This window comes from Arvicola amphibius, chromosome X, assembly GCF_903992535.2.
Source record: "Arvicola amphibius chromosome X, mArvAmp1.2, whole genome shotgun sequence".
Classification (NCBI taxonomy): Eukaryota; Metazoa; Chordata; class Mammalia; order Rodentia; family Cricetidae; genus Arvicola; species Arvicola amphibius.
This window is the reverse complement of record NC_052065.1, coordinates 58,838,961-58,855,075: the sequence shown is the minus strand read 5'-3', so window position 1 is coordinate 58,855,075 and position 16,115 is coordinate 58,838,961. Positions and strand designations below refer to the sequence as shown.

At 37.1% G+C, this 16,115-nt stretch overlaps 1 protein-coding gene across 1 annotated transcript in view; it reads right to left on the bottom strand.

Moving 5' to 3' along the window:
- The window catches only part of Kif4a (kinesin family member 4A), a 112,455-nt gene that overhangs the window by 53,784 nt on the left and 42,556 nt on the right, over positions 1–16,115 (bottom strand). The window contains exons 8-10 of the mRNA XM_038316803.1: positions 11,471–11,587; positions 10,515–10,690; positions 7,807–7,868 (exon numbers count right to left, since the gene is read on the bottom strand). Coding sequence (XP_038172731.1) covers positions 7,807–7,868; positions 10,515–10,690; positions 11,471–11,587 — 355 coding nt within the window. The remainder of the gene's footprint in view (positions 1–7,806; positions 7,869–10,514; positions 10,691–11,470; positions 11,588–16,115) is intronic.

The following is a 16,115-nucleotide window of genomic DNA, read 5'->3' as shown; positions in this document are numbered from 1 at the left end:
ATTAAATTGAAAACTTCCATATCATTCAAGAAGCTCAAAGCAGTGATACTTTTAACTCACTATTTTTTCCTAAAATATTTTCTCTAAGTGGCGAAATCATACTTAAGAGAACGCTCTCATTTTTCCAAGAAAAATTTAGTACTTATGAGAAGAATCTTCACTACAATTTGAGGTTAATACTGGGATATTTAAACATTACTAAAATATGTGAATACTTCCATAGCAGCATGCGCTAGGCTCTATAATAAACATTTATGTACATTAAACATTTCATTCTCACAACAGCCCCATTAAGTAGGGTTCTTTTGTGATTCTCATTTTCATGGTTGAGGAAAACTGATATCACAAAAGGTTAAATAAGCCAAGGTCAAATAACAACTATGGGTATATGGCAAAGGCGGGATTTAAAGTCAGCAATATAGTTTCAGAGACCATACCACCACATACTACGCCAACTGTATACTGTGAATATGTATTACTCTCATTGGTAATAAAGAACTGACTTGCCTGTAGCTGGGCAGGAAGGAAATTGGGTGGGAGAGCCCAGACTTGGAGAATTCTAGTTGAAGGACAGAGTTAGGGAGAGTTGCCAAGAGACACAGAGTGAACAAGACATGCTGGAGGACAGGTAAAGCACGAGCCATGTGATAATATGTAGAGTTAGTAGAAATGGATTAATTTAAATTGTAAGAGCTAGTTAGCTGTAGCAGTAGGCCGCTTGTTTGTCCTTGCCACCTGGCTAGCTTAGCCCAGAATAATGGTGTGAAGGAGAGGTCCCTTCTGTCTATGTGCTGCTTTACTGGTTAATGAATAAAGAAACTGCCTTTGCATGTTGATAGGGCAAGAACTTAGGAAGGCAGAGAAGACACAACTGAATGCTGGGAGAAGGAAAAAGTCAGAGAGAGATGCCATGGAACCACACAGAAACAGATGCTGGAAATTTACCGGTAAGCCACTGCCACGTGGAGATACACAGATAAATAGAAATGGGTTACTAATTAATATAAGAGCTAGCCAATAAGAAGCTAGAGCGAATGGGCCAAGCGTGAGTTTAATTTAATTAATAAGTTTCTGTGTGGTTATTTCGGGTTCTGGTAGCCAGGAAGAACACGCGCGTCCCTCCTCCTACAGTTAGCAAAACCGAGCTATCAGCCTAGCATATGTAATTAATATAAGCTCCCATTGTCAGTTATTTGGGAAGAGATTGCGACATAAAATTCCACCTACAAATGGTACCCAGCTGTTACAGGCAATGAAGCTACACAAAAAACCCGAGAAATCTTTAAAAAGGCTCTAAATACACACAAAAAAAGAGCTAAACTTGGCTTTCTAGTCTCATGTCTCTCATGTTGGCAACAATGTGAAGACTTATCTTCTAGAAGCTGCCTGCGGACTTGAGCTGCCAGCCTGAGTTCTGCCAGTGCGCCATGAGCTAAGCCACACGGTGGGTTCCTGTAGTATCTTACATAAGCCACCATACAGAGCGTTGTCTCTCAGCCACTGCATGTGGACTTTAGCTGCTATTGCAAGTTCTGCCAAAGTGTTGCATGGATGGTTTGGAATTTTGTTCATGCAAACAGAAAAGATTATAGTTACACAGTAAAGACAGATTCAGACAGGAACAAATGGGTTACAGTTTTGTTTAAAAATATACATAGGCTTGGGAGAGAAAAAGAGAATGTATAGACAGTTATAAAAAAGAAACATAGGGTTTTTTTGTTTGGTTTTTCAAAACAGGGTTTCTCTTTGTAGCTTTGGAGCCTGTCCTGAACTCATTCTGTAGACCAGGCTGGCCTAGAACTCATCTGGCCTGGTCTACCTCCCAAGTGTTGGGATTAAAGGGGTACACTAGCAGTACATGGCTAGTTTTAAAATAATAAAATAAAATCCTAAAGAAGGGAGTAAAGTAATAAAAAAAATAAGCCACATAAAGGTGGAAAATACAGAGTCTGGAGCCCATATGTTCTTGTGTAGTCTTGAGATCTTCTGATTGCTAATAAAGAAAGGAGAGCTTCTAAGACACATTTGAATATGAAAGCTGCTAGATTAAACCAACCTATATATTTTAAAAATGTCTTGATTTCAAAATTTAAATCAAAAGGTATGTTACCTTGGGGAGGAGGTTATGCTTTTATTTCCACAGGCAATGAGAAGCTGTGAATTCATTCCAGGTTAAAGAAAATAGGTTTGATTAGGGAAGTGCCCCTGAAATTCTGGCTACAGGTATTAAAAAAAATTAACCTAGAATTAGTTAAAAGACACATAATGTGTATTTTACCTGCTTAAACATAAAACAATAAAATCATATTTAACTGACTTGCACACATCACATATTTCATATATATATATATATATATATATATATATATATATATATATCCTTTAAAAGTTTATGGGACTGGACACCAATAAAAACGGATGGCCCAGATAGTCCAACATCCCAGAACACCTGTTATAGTCTCCTCAAAATCCTGCATCAAAAACAGATTTGAGGCTACTGGCTGAGATTACCCAGTCTCACAAACTATTTCAGCCAAGACTTAACAGTTATTCTGGGTGTCTCAAGGTACCCCCAAAGATGTCAGCATCCATAAACAACAGGGAGTAGTCTAGAGAACAACATCCACATTCCCCCAAAATGGGTTATAAATTTTTATTATCTTTTAAGGGGGGTTGGTTACAAGTTCTTATTGGTAATGGTCAGGATAAAAGCTGAACAAAGAAGATTAGATATAAGGATCTCTTTCTGAAAAGAAAAAGGGGGATATAGAAATGATAGGATAAAAGGGTAGATTATGGAATCTACTTTTAAACCAAAGAAAAAACAACTATTAATTTCAAAATATTTTAATTGGTATGGATTTTTGTATACTGACACAAATTTAATTTTCTTATATGGTATGTATAAGTCTACTCTTATTTGGGGTATTATATTTATGCATCTCCTTTAAAAATATAATTTATAATTAAGAAATACAGATTAATAGTCATCTATAAGTCCAACTTATATCAGGCATGTTTTCAGGGTCATAAACAGATATATTTAGATAGATAAATGGTTTTCAAACACTTCAAAGACCTATAAAAATAGCATTTAATATGTTTAATAACCTAAGGTGACTTTTCATGACAGTGAGACACATTTGCTCCTGGTAGGACCAATTTACTTCAGAGAAGATAAAGAGCATGGAAGAAACTCCATATGGAGTTTGCCTTTCTAATAATGGTAAGACAGCCGTCTGAGCAAAAAACTGCCCTTGCCTCAATTGCTGACAGTATTCTGTTAAAACTGGACCAGGAGAACGCATACAAAAAAGGTAACTGCCAAACTTTGCCAAGACAAGGTAGAACACTCCTTCAAAATACCCTGCTTTCCAGAAAAGTTTGTCAGGTCCACTAGGCCTGTGAGCCAAAGTTGAATGCTTCAATGTTACAGAAGACCCTAAGGTGATTGTTCAGACAGCCAGATGTCCCTGTCATTAAGTAACATTTCACACTTCTGGGGTCTTTGATGGAGTTGAAGACTAGATAGTTATAATTATAGTTTTTCTTAGTTATGATAAAAAGGTAAATTAGAGGTAAAACTTTAAATTCACCAAGATAGATAATAGAGTATTTTCTCTAATTTTGCCAAATACAAATGGACTATATATTGTACCTGTAATTCTTTTTTGATAACTGTTTTTGTTACATATAGTTTTACTAAGTTAAAGTTAAAGCCTTCCTTTTCAATTAGACAATAAAGGGGGAAATGCTGTGGAATAATCTCTCTGTACAGTGTGAATATGTATTACTCTCATTGGTTAATAAAGAACTGACTGGCCCATAGCTGAGCAGGAGAGCCAGACTAGGAGGATGCTGGGATGAAGAAGGGCAGAGTCAGGGAGAGTTACTAAGAGACACAGAGGGAAGAAGACATGCTGAAGGATGGGTAAGGATAAGGCACATGGCAATATACCTATGTATCTACGTATATATGTACAGAGAATACTGCACATAAAAGCTCTCAGAGTAATAAGAAAAAGATGAGTTCTCCACAAGATTGTAACAAAAGCAACACCAAACCACAAAATAAAGTGGGACACCCATATGATGGGAAGGGCTTAAAGTAGTAAAGCAGAAAGTAAGATTTGGACCAGGCAAAGATAAGGCAAAAAAGAAAACACACAGGAAAAAAAAGTATTTCTTATTTCACATGCTATTTAGTTGTCCATGCTAGGAATTCAAATTTGCTAAGCAAGTACAAGCAGATAGAGAAATAAGAACAAAGGTTCCAGCAACACAGATCCTTAAAAAAAAGATACACTATAAGGGAAAAAGCTAAAAATACTCAGATATGTAAAATGTACGTTTTGTGAACAGCCATACGGCATGTCTAAAAGTACAAATATACATTTTCGAGAAAAGCATTTTTATAAAATATTGAATGATGAACTGTATGAATCATTGTTTCTTTTAGTTTATTTTAAAGTTTTACCTATCTACCTACCCACCCACCCAACCACTTACCTATTTGTGTATGGGGTGGGAGGATGACATACATACATGCTATGGTATATATGTGGAGGTTAGAGGACAACTTACAGGAGTAGAAACAACTTGTATTCCTTATATCACATGGATTTCAGGGAGCAAACTGAGGTTGTCAAGCTTGGCAATAAGCATCTTTATCAGCTGTGCCAACTCAATAGCCTGAGTCTATTGAACTGTAAAACATGAGTACTACAAAAAACATGTTTAAGATATTTTACATGTATGTGTACATCTGCCTGTGTGTACAGGAAATCTGGGTGCGGGTGCTTGCAGAGGCCAGAAGAGGGTGTTTTATTCTCTAGTCACATACAGGTAGTTGTGAAACGCCCAACGGGGGTGGTTAGGAATCAAACCCTGATCCTCTGCAGGAGCAGTATGTGCTCTCAATCAGTGAGCCATCTCTTCTGCCCCAAAGCATATTTTATTTTTAATTTTGGGATAAAGGAAAGACTTTAAACTATGAATTAAAATTCAGAAGCCTGAGGAGAATGTGAGTGGTATAACCACTTTAGAAAACAGTTTTACTGTTTATTAAGTTAAACAGATATCTCAGTACCCACGAGGCAGAGGCAAGAGGATCTGGTCTGGAACAACATAGTGACAGCTTACCTCAAAAACAAAAACAAACAAACAAACAAAACAAATGACCTAGCAATTTCATTCACCAATAAAAATGTCAGTCCACAGAAAGACTTGCAAATGAAGATACATAGTGGCACTATTCATAAACAATTTAAAAGTCTATAAAATGACAAACAGTGTAATATATCCAGATATGGCATACTATCTAGAAACATATATATGTTTCAGTGTGAATGAATCTTAAAAATAACATGAAATAAGTCAAGAAAAATCAATATACTCTATGAGTTCACATATATGAAATGTCTATAGTAAGGCAAGTATTTACAAACAATGAGCAGATTAGTGGTTTCCTTGTGGTGGGTATATAAATGTAAGCAATACAAAATGGGTAGAAGATATCTGTCTGGATATGTTCTAAAACTGGATTGTGGTAACAGTTGTTTAACTGTGTAAATTTAATAAAAATCATTGAGTAGTATGTGTAAGATGAGTGAACTTTATGGTGTATAAAAGATCTTAATAAAAAATCCACAGGCAGTAAAAAAGATTAATTCATTTTAATACATAAAAGAAAAAAAAAGATCTGATGGCAAAGGCCTGTACTACAAGCTACTCCAGAGGCTCAGGAGGATTGCAAGTTCATGGCCCGCCTGGGCAACTTAAAAAAGACTCCTTCTTAAAATCAAGACTATGAAAAGGGCTAGACATAGCTCAGCAGTAGAACAGTCAGTCAACCTAGTAATGTGTGAAGACCTAGGTTGATTCCCTAGTACTGCAAATACATATACACACAAAACAAACAAACAAACCCAAACAAATAACAACCCATGACCTAAGATAACAAAATAAAAGACTAATGATAAATTAGAAGAAAATATTTGTAACATATACCACAAGGGGCTAACATAATAAGCAAAGAACTGATTAAAATATGCAGGCCCAAATTAGGGTTTACTATCATTCAGAAAGTATCAAAATAATAGTAAGAATATGAAGGAACTAGAAGTTTTGTCTACTACTGGTGAGAATGTAGAATGGTACAGTACCTATGAACAGTATGGTAGTTTAGTTATAAAATTAAAAGCAGAATTAACACAAGATTTAGCCATTCTAATTCTAGGTGCATACTCAAGGGAATTGAAAGCAAGGGTATACCTGCTGTTTGAGCTTATCAGTTGGTCAGAGCTCCAGAAAAGGGACCAAGGTTAAGTGGATTAGAAATGGCTGAACCAACTGCTACAACAAGTAGAAATATAGTTGAGACTTGCTTTCCTCCCTAGGCTGGATCTGAGGCTCTGAGATTAGAAAGCGAGCTAATAAGCTTCCAGGAAAGGCAATACTAACATTTGTTTCTTGTTTAAACATTTCTCTCCTGGGTGGGATCTGAGAGTGGACCTTGAGGCTGATGGGATCATGGGATTCTATTTTAGTTTATTGTGACAATTCGATGCTAGATTCTTCTCACTTCCTGGAACAGGCTGTAGAGTAGGATCTAAGGGTAGGCCTAGAGGCTGGCCATCTAGAGGTTTGTCAGGTAGTACTTTAGCACTTTCTATTTCTGGGAGTTGTAAGTTCATCTTTGCAAGTGAGCTATGCTATTGACTTATACCTCTGAGGCCACTACTGTGGCAGGCACAAAAATGTACACATTTATCCTTTATGTCTCCCTGTTTTTCTATCCAATCCCATGTCATGAAGCTTTGTAGTTTCCCCTATCTTTCCTGTTCTCCGTAATGCCATGCTTGAGTAGGCGTACTCAGAAACATCTTGGAATGCTAGGAAAGATGGGTTTCTTGCTGCATTCAAGATGTACTCTAAATCTGTTACTAGGGACATCAGTGGCTGGATGGAGTTGGAAGGAATGGGTAGAGTTGAGAAGGAAAGGCCAATTTACAGTTAGTCACATATTCAATCTTGTGGACTTTAAAATATTTAGGCATACTTAAGATACAATTAAATTTGCCCATTTAAGATGTAAAAAAAATACACTAAAACCTATAGTGCTGGAAGGAAATCAAAAGTATCAGTAGAAAACTGTGGTTTTAATATACATACAATATAGATACAAAAGTGTAGATGAGTGCATGTGTAAGTTATTATACATGCAAGTATTTCTGAGTCCTACCCACCAAGAAGGCTCAGGGGCAGTGATACCCCAGCAACAGTGAGCACAGCTAGAGAAACCACATAGATCTTGGTTTCTAAACACCATTTTCCAATACAGGAAGCCAAAGCTCCTTGGAGATATGGTTAATTCCAGGCCTGGAGCAAAGAGAATCATTTGTAATATCTTGTTTAAATGCTCGAACACTTGATGATTTGTTAAAGAACATAAGAGTCTATCTGAAGGAACTCTGAATGGACAAAGAAATCAACCAAATGATAGCTATGGATGTTAACCCAGGAATAAATATTCATGAATCTATGTATATAACTAAGTAGTCAAATAAATAAGTAGATGGCAGAGACAGCTCTTCCTTAAAGGAGCATTTTAATTTCTGGGTAAAGAATCTATGTTCTTTCCATTATATCAGGATAACTACTGAAATCCTAAGTAACTGACAAGGTTGGCAGGATCACTTCCTGGACATCAAGTGTCCTGAGAAACTACAAGCTATCAGAAGAAAACAGTCAGCAGACAAAATACCCTCTAGAAGAAAACACCTTTAAAAATAATCTATGACTTACTTTATGCTTCCAGGCAAGGTACCTCCATGGGCTTGTAGCAACAAGACCTGCAACTGTTGGACCTGGGAGATGCAATAAAAATAATCAGCTAATTAACAATCAAAAGCCACTTATCACCTGGTGTGGTGGCATGCATCTGTAATTCTAGCACTTGAGAAGCTAAGAAAAGAGGATCAAAAATTTGAGGCCAGCCATGGCTACACAGAGTTTCTGAGTTCCCAACCAGAACAAGACACATAATCAAGACTATCAACCTCAGTCCACAAAATGAGGTCTAACCCTTTGTAATGAAGTCACTATAACTAGCAACAGAGTAATTTTACTCAATGCCCATGAAACCTTAAGTACATCTTAAGCACTTAAGTATATCTTATGTGGCATCTGTCATATAACTGTTTGAATGAATAAACAAATAAGCAGATTAGAAGATGGTTATTTTGTCAATAGAAACAGACATAAGAAAAAATAGACAGATTTGAATGTTATTTTATAATTCAGAAGACCCAGCATGCAGGTTATTACTTGTATTTGCTACAGAGACCTTGAATATGAAAAAGGAAGAAGAAATTAACATATAGTCACTATCACTGCAGAGAAAGGCTGGAGGAGTGAGCACTGGACAGAAGGGAATACAGTTCCAAGTGGAAATCAAGTCCTCTTTCTTCTAGCATGCAGGAAAACTTGACTCTTTTATACCTGCATCAATAGGGCCAAAAATGGTGATGTGTACCTTTAATCTTAACAATCAAGAGGCAGAGGCAGGCTGATCTCTATGATTTTAAAGTTAGCTTCATAGTGAGTCTATGCTAGTCAGGGTCACATAGTGAGACCCTATCTCAAAACAAACCAAAGCAAAACAAAATACAAAAACCCTACACCTATACCTGAGCATAATGGTGTTCACCTGTAATCCCAGCACTAAGGAGAGAAGAGGATCTTCAACTACATAAATGTCCAAGGCCAGTCTCTGCTACATTGTGCTACATGAGTCTGTCTAAAAAATCCAAACCAACCAACCAACCAACCAACCAACCAACCAACCAACCAATCAACCAACCAACCAGAAACCCTCAAAACCTTCCACATTAATACAATTCCTGCCTTCACAGTTTCTGTACTAGTACTGTGAGCTGCTCTACAGTCATATGTATACCACCACAAATTTACAAAGAGACAGATACCTTTCTATTTCTGTTAAGAATGATTTTAAGTCATGTGTGGTCTCTTCCAGTCCTCTATCTTATTACCCAACTGCTCACCATTAGAAGATGATCTGTCCTTAGTTGCTGTTTTCCTTTTCAGCCTCTCTGGATTAAAGGCTCTCTCATACTTAAAAAACAAACTTATATCTCTTTGCCCTTGATTACCCAGCCATTGCCTTTTCTCATTTTGCCTCCTTGAATAAAAAGCCATTCACTTTTCTACTATTCTATCTATTTATCATTCACTGACTGGCTCTTATCACTCCCGACTTCACAGTAGTTGCCAACAGCGTCCCTGACGATTAAAAAAAAAAAATCAATGGATACTTTTCATTTTTATACTTCTTAGTAAATTTGTTCTTATGGCAACACTCCTTGAAGTGCTCTTTCCTTGGTTTTGGTGACATCATTGATTTTCTTCCTGTCTATTCTTATCTACTTCTCCTTTATCCATTCTTTAAGAGCTGGTATTCTCAAGTTGTAGGTCTGGACCTCTTCGTTTGGTTCTTTAGCAAACATTCAGTGATTACTCCATGTGTGATAACACTTTGTTCTCACGCACTCACTAAGTTCAGATATCATCTAAATGCTAATGCTCTTAGAGCTGCCTCTTTACTCTTCATCTGAGACCCTCTAAATCAAGCCTATGTAGTCAGCAATATTTGAATATTTCTATACACACTTCCTAAACACCTTTCAAATTCAAAATGACCTAAACTAAATATATCATTCCTGTTTTCATGTGCAACTCTGGTTATCCATCTCCTTTCATCAATATGATCTTTTGTAATTCAAGGAAGAAACTTGAAAATCAAATGTGGCTCCTCCTACCCACTTCTTTTCCTACATTAACTTTGCAACTAAGCAAATCCCAATATATTTTACTTCTTGTTCTTTGTCCTCTATTTCTGTGACCTTTCCTTGATTTTTATTGCTACAGTCTTTAGTACAGACCATAGTTCCCACCCAGGTTATTACAAAGCCTGTCTTATTTTTTTCTTTCTAGCCAGTCATCTTTCATCTGTTGTTACTGTACAGAAAACAGATTTCCTTCAAACGCATTTCACCAAGTTATTCTCTTACTTCTGTAGCCCTTAATACTTTCCAGTTCCAAGCTCTTTAACAGAACATATTAAGGAACTTCAGGATTTGAGCCCTGTAAGGCATTCTTGCTTTATCTTCTACTCTTCACCTTTTTGTTTTTAAAATATAGGGCTTTTCTGTGTAACAGTCCCTGCTGTCCTGAAACTCACTTTGTAGACCAGGTTGGCCTCAAACTCACAGAGATCTGCCTGCCTCCCAAGTGCTGGGACTAAAGGTATGCACCACCACCATCCAGCTTATTCTTCACTTCTTATCAGTAAAATACCCAATGGCACCCCCTAATATTAAAGGGATAGGAAATACCGTATTAGTATTATTATTTGACAAATATAATTAGAACAAAGAAGTAGAAGCTAAATAATTCCATTCACATACTTGTAACTTTCCTATAAAGTCTTATACCTGTTGCTTAAGATGATTAAGTTCAGCTGCCTGGGGATCAATATTAATAATAGGTTTGTTCTTGATTTTTCTTGCTCTGTCAGCATAGCGAAGGGTATTTAATGTTTCCTCTAGATTAGAATCGGCAGGACTCACACAGGCTATCATAAGTGTATGGCTATTGCCTCCTAGAGAATCTGGAAAAGAACAATAAGGGATAATGAAAGGAAATAAAATCAAACAAGTAGGTTGCAAGCAAAAGCTGCCTATTTGGACTGATGACTTTGAATTCATAGATGAAAGAAAAAATCTTAGGGACACTTGATTTGGCTTTGATTTTATTTTTCAGAACTATTTGGCTTTAATTTAAAAACCATTCAAATTATTGTTTGAAAATTTTATACATGCATACAATATATTTTAATTCTAACAAAATTTAAACTGCTTGGGAAAACAGCTAACAAATATGTACTTTTTTTCTGATAAAGGAAAATACTTCATAGAAATATCACCATCAATACTAAGGAAATGTCTTAATTCTATTCATTTTTCCGGGAGTGCTGCTTCTTAGGAAAGCTCGGGGGGCAAAGGTTCAAATGTTAGGTTCGTACAATTGAGTACATTGCACCCCACCCATCCCAGATCAACCATCTGACCCCTCCTAATTTCATCTCTTTTCGTTTTATAGTTCACTGATTAAAATTTATGCTGTATATATACTCATGGGTGTGGGGTCATCTACTGTGATAGCTACAAATTTTTGATTTGTTTCAATATAAGAATAGTAAAACCTCAGATGCATAAAATGATACATTTTCTCATTATCTTAGAAATATGATTGCCAATAGCTATTTCATCTTTTTATCAATTAGCTGTGGATGTGACAGCCCATTAGTGTTTTGCTTGTTTCACCTTTGCTTTCTCCACACTATCATTCCAAACTACCCTCTCTTATTTTAGAGGCACTTTGGACTTACCTTGAAGCAGACGAGTCAGTTTGGAATCTCTGTAGGGCACAAAGCTACCCTTTTTGTCATCTCCAAGAGCACTGATTACATTTCCCAAGCACAGGAGGCCCCGGTTAATGTTAATACCTAATAGTAGGAAACAAAATTTAAACTGCTTGGGAAAACAGCTAACAAATATGTACTTTTTTTCTGATAAAGGAAAATACTTCATAGAAATATCACCATCAATACTAAGGAAATGTCTTAATTCTATTCATTTTTCCGGGAGTGCTGCTTCTTAGGAAAGCTCGGGGGGCAAAGGTTCAAATGTTAGGTTCGTACAATTGAGTACATTGCACTTACCGTTTCTCATGGAAACAAAGCGGAGACAGGTAACAATTGAAGTAACCTTTTGTATCCATTATGACAATCTTTAAACTAACACTGTGAAACCAGGTTTACAACTACTTTAATAATCTTAATATCATTATTTTCATCACCATTCTCATTTTACAGGTAAGGAAAGTAGTTCAAATGTTAGATGGCTTCCCTATATACAAATAGTAAGTGGTAGGCATGAGATTCCACTTCAGAATTCCAGCCAATCTTACGTTTTTTGTACCACACCGGAATATCATACTTCTTGTTGCTTAAAAAAGGTAAAGATTACTTTTCTACCTTATTATCTACTTTTCTTTTAAAATATGGCCTCACTCTATAGGCTGATCTCCATTCATTGCAAGCTCTTCCACCAGCATCCCGAGCTGGGCTTTTCTACTTAACTCAAACACTCTCAAAATCTTTGAGGTCTGTCTAAAGCATTTGACTTCTCCCACTGTTACATTTACAGCACAAAGGCTTTATAGGATGCTGGTTGAGTCCATGGGCTTTGGTGTCATGCAGACCTAGATTTCTAATCCTGGTTCTGTTACTGTCATAGGATCATAGGTAAAATGCTCTGTAAAATGAGGCAACTCTATCTACTTTGTTGGGTTGTGGAAGGAATTATATGAGATGTTATAACTAAAAGGAAATTAAATGTTAGACAAATAATACTTTGGTTTAAATGTTTTTGTTTCCTTCAAAATTCATGTTGAAATTTGATCTCCAAAGCAACATTAAGAGGTATGGCCTGACAGTGATGAACACTTTTAATCTTGGCACTCCACGGCAGAAGCAGGAAGATCTTTGTGAGTTCTAGGGCAGCCTGGTCTATATGCTGAGCTCCAAGATAGCCGGGGCTACATAGAGAGATTCAGTTCCAAATAATAATAATAATCATAAAAATGCAAAAAAGAGGTTAAGGGTGTGATAATACTGTCTCTACCCTCATGGATAGAACAGATCTAGCAAGACTTTTTAGTCTTTCTGCCATGTGAAGGCACAGAGAAGGCAACCTTATTAAATACCAATTCTGATCATCCTGGCATTCACAGATTTCAGGTGTAAAAACATAATTTCTACTGTTTATGGATTACCTATCCTAAGGTAGATTGTGAAAGTAGTACAGATAAACTATGGGAACTTGTATCATTACTGTTAGCTCTACTTTATACTTAGTCAGCCATACTTTGGATTCCCTTATAACGCGAAACAAATATATTTACACAATCCTATTATAGTTTAGATATAAAATGTCCCCAGAGGTTGTATGTTGAAGGTTTCCTCCACAGTTGGTAGTGCCATTGACAGATGATTGGGAATTGAACTCAGGACCATGATTGGACCATGACAGCCCTATCTGTATCAATGGACCAATCCATTGATGAGTTCATAGTTGAATACACTACTAGGAAGCAGGATCTAGCTGGAGGAGGTAGGTCCCTGGAAGCATGGTTCTGAAAGGTAGATCTTTATTTGACTTTATTTTATGTACATTTTGGTATGAAGGTGTTAGATTACCTGGAACTGGAGGTACAGACAGTTGTGAGCTACCATGTAGGTGCTGGGAACTGAACCCAGGTCCTCTGGGAGAGGAGCCAGTGCTCTTAACGGCTGAGTCATCTCTCCAGCCGCATGAAGGGTTTATCTTGTCCCTTCCTATTCTGCTGATTCTGTTTTCCAGAAATGAGGTGAATCATTCCTCCCCACAATGGCATGTAACCTCACCACAGGCTCAGTGAAGGACTAAGAAACATTAGACGAAAACTTGAAACTTGGAGCCAAAAGATAGCTTCCACCCTCTAAGCTAACTTTCTCTGAAGTCTTGTTCATGATGAAAAACTCCAAAATCCTCACTGACTACATCTTTCATGGACCCTATTTTCTCCTTTCTTGTGACTACCCATTTGAAACTAACATCTCAAGATTAGCTTCTTGGGGCATTAACTGCCTATTCTGAAGCCACAACCAATCATTTCAGTTTTGTGTTCTCAAGCACTCAATGCTCCTATGACCTGCCATTTCCACCAGAGCTCTATTTTTTTCTTAAATTTTTTTATTTGCTATGTATACAGTGTTCTGCCTGCATGTTCACCTGCAGGCCAAGAGTGCACAAGAGTGGTTATGATCCACCATGTGGTTACTGGGAATTGAACTCAGGACCTTTGGAAGAAAAGTCAATGCTCTGAGCCATTTCATCAGCCCGATAGCTTAATTTCTTTCTCCCCAACTAAAATAATACCTCTCTTCCCACACATGTTAGAAATGTGTCTTACCCATCCAGCCCCGCTTACCATAGATAGAGGGGTGTGTGTGTGCACGCGTGCACATGTGTCTGAATCTCTGCAGGGTGCAGTACTGAAGGAACAATATAAACAAATGAGTTGAATCCATTACAACCATGCTATTGATCTTAATTGAACCTGTGGTCAATTGAAGATCTTGCTTGGCTAATTTAACTCATGTGGCAGCTATTCTAAACATTCATCATTTTCAATACTACAAAGCTACCTTCACTCTCTATTAGTAGACTTCATCAAAAACTCCACGGAGATGTTATACATGAAAGCTCCCTAACCTTTGTCCTCTCTACTTTATGCTCTTTACTTTGATGTTACTTATTCCTTTGTTTTTCCACCTATTTTGGTGAAAATAACTACCATTACCATGAAGTCTCTGCTCTTTACCTCTGTTCATATTTCTAGTCCCTTTTATTGCCTGAGACCCACATGCTTTGATCTATTTTCCCATTCTTAAACCTTCAGTTAATTTCCCCGACTAACTCCTTCATATATATATATATATATATATATATATATATATATATATATACACACACACACACACACACTTCCCTCATTTACATAAAAAACAGTATTCTTAAGCAATCAATCCCTTTGTTTTCTTTTTATTGCCAGTTGGAAAAATACAGTACTTTGCAGAGCACTTTATTTCACTCAGGAAGGACCTGCTGAGATGTATCAAATCTGCCTGCAGTACAGGTAACTAATCCCCACATTAGCCCTCTGCTTTCTATTTAATTTTGTTATTAAGATATTAAAATGGAGACTGCAGTGGTAGTGTGTACACCTTAAATCAGCACTTGGGAGACAGAGGCAGGGTGATCTTGGAGTTCCAGGACAGCCAGAATTACATAGAAAAATTCCTGTTTTGAAAAAAAATTACGACATTAAAATGGTAAATTCTTGAAAAAAAAAAAAAAACAACGACATTGTTTGCAGAGCCTTAAAAGCTCTGGTCAAGGTGGCTGGAGAGAAGGCTCAGCAGTTAGAGCACTTGTTGCTCTTGCAGGACCTGGGTCTGATTCCCAGAACCCATATTGTGACTGACAATATTCATCACTCCAGTTCCAGGGGCGCTGACACTCTCTTCTGGTCTCTCTGAGCACTAGGCATACATATGGTATGCACATGCATGCATGCATGCATGAATGCGCGCGCACGCGCACACACACGCGTGCACGCGCAAGTAAAACACTCTTATACATCAAATAAATAAATCTTTAAAAATGTCATCGATGATGGTTTAAAAAAAGTTGTTCAGATAAAATTATGTGATGAGAAGTTCTTTTAAAACTGCAAGACTGAAAAAGTCCAAACAATAGGAGAGTCAAGAATATTATCCAGTACCACTTCATGCTTATTCATTATGGCAAGAAATAAATAACAAAGGGGAAGTTTTTGGATTTAAAACAGAAATGCAACTTCAGAGCTACCAGAGGCACATTACAACAGCTTCAAAAGAAGGGTACATCTGTGGTAGGGAAGAGCCTGGCTGGGAGGAAAATGAAGCAGCTCTATATAGAGTGGCTGTCAACTAGGCAATTTTGCTTATTACTGGACAGCAGACAATCTCTGGAGATAGTTACTGTCACTTCTTGGGGTGAGAGCTGTACATGTTTCTAATAGGAAGAGGTTAAGAATTCTGTTAAGCATTCTACAAAGTACAAGAGAGCTCCCCACAAAGTAATTTAATTCAAAACATCAACAGTACCACAGGTGACAAAGCCTGGTTAACATGAAAGGAAAATCACATATGGATAAAAGTCAGGTAGACTGGCTGAAGAAGTTTCCCGCAAAGACTTAAGTAATAGCATAATATGGTTGTGTTCGCCAGTCAAAAAGGAATGGATTAATCTGTTACCAAAGCAGATTTTAAAAGTTACATAGGGCTTAAGATGTAGCTCATTTGGTAGAGCGCCTGTTTAGCATGCACTGCAGGAAGCCCTGGGTTCCACATCCAGGACTGCATAAACCCACATGGTGGGAAACAC